The sequence below is a fragment of the Corvus brachyrhynchos genome, unplaced genomic scaffold (genome assembly GCF_000691975.1).
Source record: "Corvus brachyrhynchos isolate BGI_N302 unplaced genomic scaffold, ASM69197v1 scaffold63, whole genome shotgun sequence".
In the NCBI taxonomy this organism is placed as follows: Eukaryota; Metazoa; Chordata; class Aves; order Passeriformes; family Corvidae; genus Corvus; species Corvus brachyrhynchos.
The window spans coordinates 1,394,622-1,406,075 of NW_008237227.1; the positions used below are offsets into that span (position 1 = coordinate 1,394,622).

Here is an 11,454-nt window from a genome sequence, read left to right on the forward strand (position 1 = left end):
AAGAGTGTCTTGCAGGGAAATACAAAAATTATTTTTAAAAGTACAAACCAGGGACAGGAAATATAAAAATGCAGAGGTATTACATACAGAAAAAGAAACTACTAGAAAAATCAAAGCAGTATCTAGCTTTCCTTTTACTATTCTCCAACAGTGCTTAAGTTGCAACAATGAAGATGACAGAAAATTAATTCTACTTTCCGAGCCTTGTATTTCTGCATTTGAACATCAACTACAAAACCCCAACAGAGGCTTTTGGTAAGTGCAATTCTATGTCATAATTTTATTCTTATTTTGTAATTTTACTCCTTGGTTTTGGTTGCTGAAGGCCAGAGGCTGGAAGGAAAAGGCACTTCTGTCTCCAAGCTGCACAGTTAAAATGCCTGATGAGTTCAGGTGCACTCAGCTCTTACTCTATAAAGGAACTTCCTCCCTGAGCCACAGGCTGCTGCAAAGGAGGCGCCACTGCTTGCAGAGCCATGCCCTGTCCACTCCTGCACAACACAGACCATGGGCACCTCTGTCTGTGCCAAGTTCTTGGAGGCTCCCACCATGAGAGACTCAAATGCTTTACCAGATGCTGCTCTTCAGGAGTTTGGATGAGATCCCTCTGCCTGTCTTTGGTGCACTGCTCTCAAAAGCTAAGGAAAACGTTCTGGAGCTGCTTCTTCCACCCATCTCTGCTTTGGTCCTGCTTTTGAGTGAGGGAGTGGGAAAAGATGCTTTGTGAGAACTGTTGGAATGAAGATTACGGGGATGTGAAATACATCAGGAACACCACAATAACACTGTGTGCAGGATTCACCTAGAGCAAGGAAGGGAAAGGATTGGATCAAGGAAACAGAGCTGAGCACCAGAAGCACCCTGCAAGATATGCCCAAGTCATGGGACACGTTTCTCCAAGCTGCAGCACTGCCAGGAACGTGCTGGCTGTGAAACAGAGCATGGATGTATCCTGCATTTCTTACCCAAAGCAATGCATTTATCACTCTGCACAGAACCAGCAAATTTATCACCAGCAAGAACAACAGCTGAACTCCTGGATTACTCTAAAGCACTGCTCAGGGTGAGGAGAAAACATCCTTGGCCATGCTACTAGGACACACCATGACATCACTGTGACAGGGGTGTTCACCACATAGATCAGAACAGGTCAAGGAAAAAGAAGATGAAGGATTTCCATGAAAGTTCAGAGAAAACAGAGCTACAGCTGGAAAACAAGTTTCACAGAGAGATATTCTCCAAATGGTGTCAAGATCCAAAGAAATAATTCTTGTTCCAGAGGCCTGGAAATGCAGCTCATTTACAAAAATACTACCTGCTAACCATAAAAATCTGTTTGAAAATAGGGGAACACTGCAGCTCTTTATATTAAAGGTGAATGACTTCTTCATTCATGGAAGTACCTTCCACTTCAGCTTAAGCCTGTCAGTGAGTCAATCCATAACCTGTTTCCTCTCAGGCATGAAAAAGGAGAATCTTCCACAGCTTTCTCTGAAAAGGTTTACATCTTTATATGTATCCTCACAGGAACTCTCAAAAGCCATTTTCTTTTTCTCTCACCTGCAATGTCAATTCAAAACAAACAAGACCCCTATTGTATGCCAAAATTAAGTCATTTGTATGACCAATCCAGTACTTGTTCTTGTTTCCAGACAGTTAAAAGATGACACACAATTAAGAGCGATTAGATAAGATTTTTTTTAAAAAAAAACCCAACTATACTATGGATGAAGTTGCTTCCAAGGCAAAACAAGATCAGAGGATCAATGAGCTTCTACTAGTAAGCTGGCAAAGTAATAAAAACAGACAAAAGCAAAAGGTTATCAAAGCTGATCTGATGATTTTCCAGACTTGTACTATCAGCTTGGAAGTAAGGTACATTTAGGATTAAACATAAAAAGCTTTTGCCAAATGCTTGAAACAAAGGTGGCTATCAATTGTCAAAAAATGTTTTTAATTTTTCAATTTACATAAGGCAATTCTTCATCTGAAAATTTTCTGGCAGTAACTGCGTTGCTCTCAGAGTCTGAAGTCAAAATGAGAAGGCACCTAGATAAGATTCTGAATGTACAGAATAAAGACAAGTTTGTGAACGTGAAAGAAGGCGCTTTCCAGCATGAAATGCATTCAGAAATGAGCATAGCACTGCAGAAGTTGATACTGCTCAGATCACCAGGTTTTCATCAAGATCTTTTCCTTACGCCCTGATTTTCCTGTGTTTGAAAGGCCTGCTTGATTTCCTGCAGAATTACTGACACACAACTCGTTTTATTAGGCACAGTGCCAGGCAATGCTCTGGGTGGATGGTGATCTCATGGAAGAGCCTTGTCCTGCCCTGAAACACCACCTTCACAGACAGCTGTGCACCTGCTGCTCTAGGACATTATAACAATCACCTTTACCTGCTCCTCTGCTGTTCCTGCCTGGAGAATCTGGGAGTGTGCAGTGCACATGCACCCACTAAGCAATTCCCAGCAGGAACTGCAGCAGGATTCCCAACTGCCTCACTGCTGAGCTGCCCCTGAAATCCTGGCACAGACAACATGCAACCTGGGCAGCACAGGGGCTGGTCATGCAGGGACATGCACACAGCAGTGGTACCGTACCTTTGCCTTTCAGTCCACACAGAAAGGGCCAAAAGAGGAGAGAAAAACCAGAAATCAATATAAAAGGAAGGAGTGAAGCAATGAACAGCACATATGCGACAATCTCCAAAGACAGAGAACCCTCAGATTTTGCTGAGTGTTTCCTTTGGTTAATGTTTCCCCTTCTGATTTATTCAAGAAATGATGCTGTGATGGTTAGTGTTCTAAAACCAAGCAGTTTAAAAGGTGAGCTTATAAATTTGAACTTCATTGCACTGAAGACCAAAAAACAGAAATCCGAGAGGAAATAAAACTGGAAGTTCACAGTAATGTAACTGGTAAAACTATTTTCACCCAGTTACCACAAGCCAGTAAATCAACTCCCCATTAATTAAAAAAAAAAAAAGACTCCCAAAATCTAGTTTTAATGCTGTCATACCTCAGCAAAGACTCAGGACACTCACCATAAGTTTTACAAACAGCAGAGAAAATAAAAATAAATAGTCGTACCACACTAATCAAAACAAAATTTAGCTATACAGAAAGAATTCTTTTGTCTGGAACAAGTCTTTATGAAAAATGACACGTCATTGAGTTGTGCTTAAGTCCTAGTTTTTGAGTAGTGTAAAACCTCTGCTCTTCTAGAAAAATGGATAAAGAAACCTCCAAAGAGTATTTGTGTACTGCTGTAGGCTTGCTGGGAGAGCACTGCTCCACTCCAGCTCGCAATCCTCAAGCCAAGTCATGGCACACAGCATAATCGTTCATTTGCACAGCACTCACAACTGCAAACAAGTTTGGGAAGGATTTTGGCAGAAAGATGGACCTCCTTTACATCAAAATGAAAAATAAAATCCTCCAAGCGAGCACAGCCCTAGAAACAAGCTAAGGGTCATTTTCCTAAGGCATAAAAAACCTGTCATTATCCAAATGTGGTAACCAACCACCAAATAGCAGATAAGCTACCTGAAAAATAGGTAAAATCTGAGAGCACCAACCCTCCCCATTAATGTCAGATCATGGAACAAGCAGCAAACCCCAGAAATAGCAGACTGAGAGGTTTAGATGGGTCAGGAGGATTTTTCCCCCCTGCCAGAGTATGTGGCCCTGAAGCAGGTACCAGAGGAGAGTGTCTCCAGGCCTCCAGACATCCCCTCCTACCACCTCTTCTGCAACACTTCCAGGATGTCAAACTTGGCATCTAATCCAACACTAATCCAGAAGAAAAGCTTGCTTTTCCATGTTACACGTGCAGTCTGAGAACTGTCCTGTGATAATGTTTCAGGAGCCAACAGAAGCATTCAAAAAATGCTTCAAAGAACGAAAGTTTCCCAAGTCTTCTATAGTAAGGACACAGCAGACAAGTCATGAGTATAGGTGGACTTAGGGGGAGAGACAAATTAGCTGAAGTCAAATTTATGAAAGAAAAAAATAAAGTTTTAAAATATGTGAATGACACAACAATTCAGAGAAATTCGTTCAACCAGAAAATGGACCTACATTTTTGCATTCAAAAAAGGTGTTATGTTCCCATTGTACAGTATAAACCCTGCACACACCTTACAAACCTTCAGGGAGTAAGTCTGACCCTAATCTACACATCTAATAAAAAAAAGTACAGATATTGACTGGTCTACAGACATAAACTCTTGGTTTAAATTTCAGAATAAACCCAAGCCAGATCTCCAATCCTCTCTTTGCACACAACAAAGCCTTCTACAGCCATATCCTGCCAAGGTTTCTCTCTTTAGATAGATCTGAGAGCATTGGGGTCGATGCCACAGCTTTAGTTACAGAACTGAAGGAATTCAGCAGAGAATAAGTGTCCAGGAAGCATTCTGAAACAAAACTGGACGCTTTACTTCCATTCCTCATCACCTTTAAATTACAGCACAGACTCATAGAGTAACTTCAGCTCTAAGCTGTGCATGGAGGCCTCTGGCCCAGTCCTGCTGCTCCAAGCAAGGTCAAAGAGACCAGCCAGCTCAGGGCCTTGCTGAGTTCTGAATATCCCCAAGCAAAGAGACTGCACAACCTGTCTCAACGCTTATCTAATGCTTCAACACCCTCAGGATGAAAATCTTCATCAGGGCTTCCCTCAGTGCAGCTTGATCCACTGCCCCTTACCCAGCACCATGGACCTTGGGGAGGGATCCGAGGCTCTCTTCACTCCACCTTTCCTTCAGGGAGCAAAATTGTTTCAATACTGGATTAAGCAAATGGGATCAAATAGTTCAAAGTCTAAATACCCAGGAAGGTGGGTCATGCACTGTCAGAGTCTTTCCCATCTATCTGGAGTACCCTGTCCCCCATAACTTCTTGGTCTCCAAGAATTTCAACCAGCCTCAATAAATACACTGAAATTTCTAACCTGGTTAAGAACCGGGTGCTGCATAGACAAAAGGCACAAAACCTGAATGTGACTGGGAACAGCTGAAGAGCTGTTGTGGCCCAGCTGGTGAGGGGGCAAACAGAGGTACAAGCTCAGAAAAGCTTATAAGAAAGTTTGGTGATAAGAGCAAGAACAGAATGACAGAATGAAGGGACACAGAGGTGCCTGCCTGGTGCAGGGGAAGGGCAGGGAAGGAGACACCCATGGCACAGGTCTGCAGGCAGCCAGGGGTCAGAAGCCCCACTTCCCAGGGAACACATCTTAACTTCCATAAAGCTGACACCCATTCTGTCACAGGGCAGAAGATTACTACTGATGATGGTTGTGTACAGGTTCTGGTTTCTTCCACATGAAAACAGAGTATTTTCTATTCAAACACAGAAAAGGCTCTTTAGACAATTCACACAAAGCTAAATTTCTCAATATCAAAGTGCCAGATACACAAAATGCAGAAGAAACATGAATAAGGATGACAAATATTACTTCTGCTTCATTTCTTTACTGAAAGAAAAACACATTTAGCACAAACAACACGGAAGAAACCCAGCCTGCAGTTATAAATCAGGCTGGGCTTTTTTGGCTTGTGTTTGCATTTTTTTAAAGATCATTAAAATGCAAATAAACTCCAAACTTTATTTTTAACTTACCAAATATCAGTGCTAACCCATGGGAGGTCCCCACTGCTATCAGGTTTGATGCTGCCTGAAAGAGTCACGCAGGAAGATTGAAAGCAGAAGAAACATCATTCACAAATCCACCACTTGTCAAGAAAAGTTTGCCAAAAGGGGAAGATTTCAAAGGTTGTAACTTTTTCCATTTATAAGTGACAAGCACAATTCCTTCATGAAGACAGATAGGTACTACACCTGGACAACCATCACACAGATTATCTCAAGATCAGAGGGCTGCTTTTTCCTCTGCTGTTTGAAATTCAAATGCTCAGAGTGGTACCCACAGCAAAATTTCATCTCTCTACAGTCAGTCTCATTCTTTTGGTGTAGTTGCTGAGTATAAATATTTGGGATTTTATCCTAACTCAGCTGCTACTTCCACATCTGAACTCTTCTAAAACCCTGGCCAGTGCTGGTCCCCTGAAGAGCAGTCCACACCAAGCCAGAGACTCCAACTTCTTTCCATGGGGAATTAAACAAATCCTATTAAACATATCCTCCAAGATCCTACTGCACTTGCAAACCTGCATTCAATGAAATAAAACTTAATAGAAATCACATAATGCTGTAGATGTATTCATCTTGTTCTAATTTTTATTTCTTAACAAGTCAGATTAAAAAAATTCAAACGCCTCGATGTCTGGATGTGTAAGTACAGGTTTTTATTCTATGTACACATCAGTCACAGCATGTTTCCAACTTCACTGTGCAGCCTTTTGCCTAAGAAGTGACTACTTTTTCCTTTTCTTTTTTAAACAAAAACGTATTTTCTTAAGGGCTGCTGTTACTACAGTCAAAGTGACTTTAGTTTCTTTGTCTGCTGTTACTACAGTCAAAGAAACTTTAGTTTCTTTGTAAAACATTAAAACTCACTTCACAAAGGCAAAACAAGTACTGACTGTATTTCACCTCATTAAAATGCTTCTCCTCTCATTTACTATAGGCAGATTCACTTCTGACATATTTAGACATAATTAGCATGCTTGACTTCAACAACTTTGATGCAAATTGCTAAGCAGGAATATCCTTCAGACAGCCTTTTAGTTAATATTTCACACAGAGAGACACTGAGATTTTGAACCCATCACTTGGAGCACTCCAATTAAATTTCTATAAAAAATTGCTAGGAGTCAAAGCAATAACTGGCAAAGAAGAAACAATTAGGGAAATTCAGTGTGCTCAACTAAGAAGCCCTGGTGATGATATAAAAAAGGGAGGGCATGATCAGCAGAGGGGCAGCTGGGCAGTGAAGAAAGGCTCCTCCCACTCAAAAAGTCAAGGAAGACACATTTATCAGCTGTCTTAAATTACTGCTTTAACAAATTGGCATGAAAGCTAAATACACAGTCCTTGAAAATTGTGAGAGTACTTACAATTGCAGTGGGCAAGCCAGCATCCACTTTGTCCTGGGGAAACAGGAGAACCCACGAGTGAGAGGCACAACTCCCAGATTGCTCATGTCTAATAACTAGAACTTCAGCACCCAGAAAAATAAACAGCAGCTGCATTTTAATGGTCCCACCGGGGCAGACAGAGCTGAGGGAACCACTGGCTAGAAACACCCAGAAACAGAGAGGAAGCAGAACATCCCGTAATTCCACGTGGAAGTTACTGTGCTCTTCTCAAAGAGCCATGTGCCTGTTGCAAGCATTGAGCAAACCCAGTTTCAGCACCTTTGAGCACACTTTCATGTTATATGAACATTTCCAACCAAGTTTCATGACATCCAGCAGCACAAATCAGGGCTAAAAGTGACCCAAGCAAGTCAGCTAAGCCCTGATTCACTGCAGCCGAGGGACAACTGGTTAGTAGTTTATGTCCCTAACATGGTGTTACACAGAACTAATAGCAGGGGCAGGCAGGAGATCTCACACACACACATCCCCCCCACACACCAGAAGAGTTTCACATTTTTCTTAGTGGAGGTGCCCAGAAGATGACACTTACTGCTGCAGACACTATTTGGGCAGAAATCCCTTTCAGGAGTGAGAGCCGTATCACTGATCCATGGAGTGAGAGAGAATCTGGGAGTCTTTTCTTCCTAAGGAAGTAAGAAATGAACCAAAAAAGCATTAGAGCAGAATAAAAGCTTGGAAATTTGCCTAACCCACAGCTAAGCCAGCAGGTAAATTCTGCATACACCTGTAACTCATGCAGTTTCTTGGGAGCCACAAAAGGAGATAAGACATGAGATAATCAGCAAAGCCTGCTCTGCCCTGCTGTACCTGCACACAGTTTGGTTTTAACTCGTGTACTGGAGTAAAAAAACTTAGCTCTTCAAACAAATGGTCAGTTTCAAGCACGTAAGTGCAAGCCTTAGAATTCATTATACATCCTGAAAACAACCCTTCAGCTCTTTCAGGGAGTGAGGAAGTTGCAGCCTGTAAAGGTGAGTATCTACAGAAAATACACAAGTGGAAAAGGCTCATTAGCAGAATACAGACCTCCTAGGAAAACCGGGTGTATGGTAAAGAACAGCTTTCAATTAATACACAACTCACCTGATATGAAAGCTTAAGTGCTTCTGTTTATGGAGAAAACGTCTTTAAAAACTAACTAGTGCAGGAGCAGTTATTTGGAAAGAGCACCGGTAAACTCTAGCAGGCAGGACAGGGAAATTCCCAGCAAAGCTGCAATTTTGTTGCCAAGCTCACACAACCAGAGAGCCAAATTCCCCAAACCAGCAGGCAAACATTGGGGTCTTCTCTCTCCAGAGGTGCACAAACAAGCAGCTCCCACAGAGGTTCATCCAACATGTTGCTGGTAGCTGGTATTATGGCTAAGGACCCATAACCACGGCAACCAGCGTTACCCAAAGGTGACAGGAACACCTCCAGGTCTTCCTGTGTACTCTGTACTGGAAGAAATTTAAGCTTCTCCAGGTAACACTTCTCTCAGTACAAACCATCTTATTGAAAAACAGAAGGGACAGAGAGCCTGTACACCACCCTAGGCCAACATAAACCATCGGACTTCAGAGCGTTTTTATCTTGTGCAACCGCTCATGGCACACAAGGCAGCCATGGGAGTGGCTCAGGCCATCATTTGAGTAATTAACGACACAAGTCAGCAGTATTAGAGCTAATTATCACATTTTAGATGTCAACATTAGCAGTCCACTCACAGAAGTGACAGCGGTTGCCTTTTACAAATAACCACCAGCTGCTTGCAGACTAGGTCAGCCACCTCTTTGAAACATTTTCTGTAGAGTCATCATGATCCAGTGCTTTAAAGATTCCATTAAAATTTGGAGAAATTTAAACAATCCATCTCCCATAAAATGCCTTTATTGCTCAAACAGGCCAGCCCTCGGTGCAACTACAAATCCCATCTTTGCCTATGTGATCCTGGAGGAGTAACAGTGTTCTGTGAAAAAAGGAGGATTTGTTTCCAATGGATGTAAGCAGTACCCCTTCACAAATGGTTTCACCTCCCAGGGCATGAGGCTGCAGTACCTTTTCAGGTGTGTCCTGTCCCCACTGTCAGAGCTGGCCACAGAAGAGGTGTCATAGGAGTGTGTATCCGTGTTATCAATGTTCAAGAGAAAGGGATCCTCCAAAATGAAAGACTCTTCTTCATCATCAGTCTGGAGGGCAAGAATCACCACAGTTTGCTAAATGTTCAAAATGCACAACAGCAGAACTAAAACATTAGCAAAGCAGCATCAATTCAGCAAGGAAATGGACAAGGAGAGGAAAAGAAAGCCTCATATTTAAAAGCCAGAACTATTTATTACTTTACTGGGCTGATTCTGTGGAAGACCCAGTTTTCAGAATTCACAATAATCACAGAAGTGGGCTGGAGAAAAAGTCAACTAGCTTTTCTTCCCCAAATATTAAGTACTCCATCAAAACTTTACTGACCTTTAACAGAGCTGTTCCCAAGTCTCCAAATTGCCAAGAGAAGGCCTAGAATTATCATCATCTACTCCAGCACTTGACTAAGTGGCACCAAGAGCCCAGCAGTCCCTCCAGCTGCCATGACGGTTGATTTTGCTCTTTTCTGAGCTCTTCTGTTTGCAATCTCTCTCTCCTTTCAGTCTTAGCCTGGAGTTCTTTATTACAGTTTTTCAAAGAGCCATTCTCCCTGATGTGTTCTAAAGCCAGTGCAGCTCCTGTTGCTCTCTCAGCACAGAGCCAGAGCGAGCAAACACAACCCCCCAGCTGATGCCAAACGAGCAGGGAGCAGAGCAGCTGCCCCTCGTTTCTCTTACACCTGGCAGCCCTGTGCCCATCAAGCATCTCTTTCTGAACTGCAGCTGTTTGTCTTTTTGGCTCAGACAGGTTCTTCTCTGCTAAAATCCTTTTCAGAAGATGTTTTGCCAGTCATTCCCATCCTACGTTTACTGAGATACTGCAATAAGACTTTGTCTGCACTGAACTATATTTTCTTCATGATTACCTCTCAAGTTTAAGACTTGGAATTACTCCTCTGACATGGATGTCACTGCATGTCCTTGCAGTTTGAGAACATCCAAATTTACTAAACTTCTGCTACCCAAGGCACCAGCAGAAACAGGACACAGCTACCCCTACTACTCCTCTTGTTTCTAGACCATCTCTGTTCAGGATACCTTACACCTGTTTTTAATGCAGGTTTTTAAAAGAACTGTCACTCCTGGCAGGCTCCTTTCCCTTTTATGCCAGCTTCCTAGCAATCCAGCCACCCATCTCCTCATTTTGTTAAAAACCTTGTTTTCTTGGAGTTTATCTTTACGTCCATGCCCTTCTTTGCATTTCTAAGGATTGTGCACTCACACAGCTACTGCAGAAATACATGGAGTTGGATACAAGTGAGACAGAGTCAGATCTCCCCTGCAAGGTACCACAGATAACATCAGATGCTGAGACTGTTCACTGCTCCTGCCAGAGAGCTGCATATGTGAAAGGAACAACACAAATGAAGCTGTGAAGAATCCAGTTCTCATCTCCTCCCAACAACTTCAGAACTACCCTGAATACTCTGCAATTACTTTTAGCTAAAAAAAACTCTTTGGTGACCCTGACCTTTAAACATGCTCCCTAGACCTCAGGTGACTCTCCAGATCTACAGATGAATGTGCTTAGACTTGATGAAAACCTCCTATGCTGCAGCTGTGGATATTTTAATTGAAAAAAACCCCCCAAAATTCCATATCACACACTGCAGAGCAATTACTCCACTGAGAATGCACTTGCTACCTATGAGCATCAGGAAACCATCAAGTTCTACAATTTTGTTTTCCAGGAAAAACACAGTAGTAGTAGAGGAAAAGGAGCATGTGCTGCCTCACCTGACCTACCCCTGTCCGATGGATCGCTCACCTCGTTTAGGATGCTCTCCAGTGTTGGAGGGGTATCAACTTGAGGAATGTCGAATTCTTTATCATCAATCTGTACATCAGAAACCACAACCTGAGTTTAGATTGCCTACTCCACCTTCCAAATTATAATTAAAGCCACATGAAAAGCAGCTATGCACACACGCCTCTGCCCAGAAAGGCAGGCGAGAGCTCCGAGGGCAGGGTCACACACAGTTTCACCTGCTTGAGTGAGGATAATAGTTCCTTCTTGGAGGCTGTGTGAGACTTATTTTCAGAAACAGTCATAGAATACTTTTGATGTTCTGAGAATAAACACGCTATTGCACTATAAAGTGTTTTGCAACAAGAGAGAAATTAAATGACTGACTCTGTACCTGCTACATCAGGCACCCACCATATAGAACTTTGGGGGTTGTTGGGTTTTTTCCTAGATACGGTGAAGAACGTGAGATCTACGTAAATGACAGTGACCCATGTCACCATACTGGAACTGGCACAGAATAG

General features: G+C 42.4%; 1 protein-coding gene across 1 annotated transcript in view; it reads right to left on the reverse strand.

Moving 5' to 3' along the window:
- VPS8 (VPS8, CORVET complex subunit) overlaps positions 1-11,454 on the reverse strand; it is a 71,554-nt gene that overhangs the window by 57,487 nt on the left and 2,613 nt on the right. Inside the window, 6 exon segments of the mRNA XM_017729392.1 lie at positions 2,607-2,612; positions 5,625-5,679; positions 7,022-7,054; positions 7,596-7,689; positions 9,104-9,234; positions 10,952-11,041. Coding sequence (XP_017584881.1) covers positions 2,607-2,612; positions 5,625-5,679; positions 7,022-7,054; positions 7,596-7,689; positions 9,104-9,234; positions 10,952-11,041 — 409 coding nt within the window.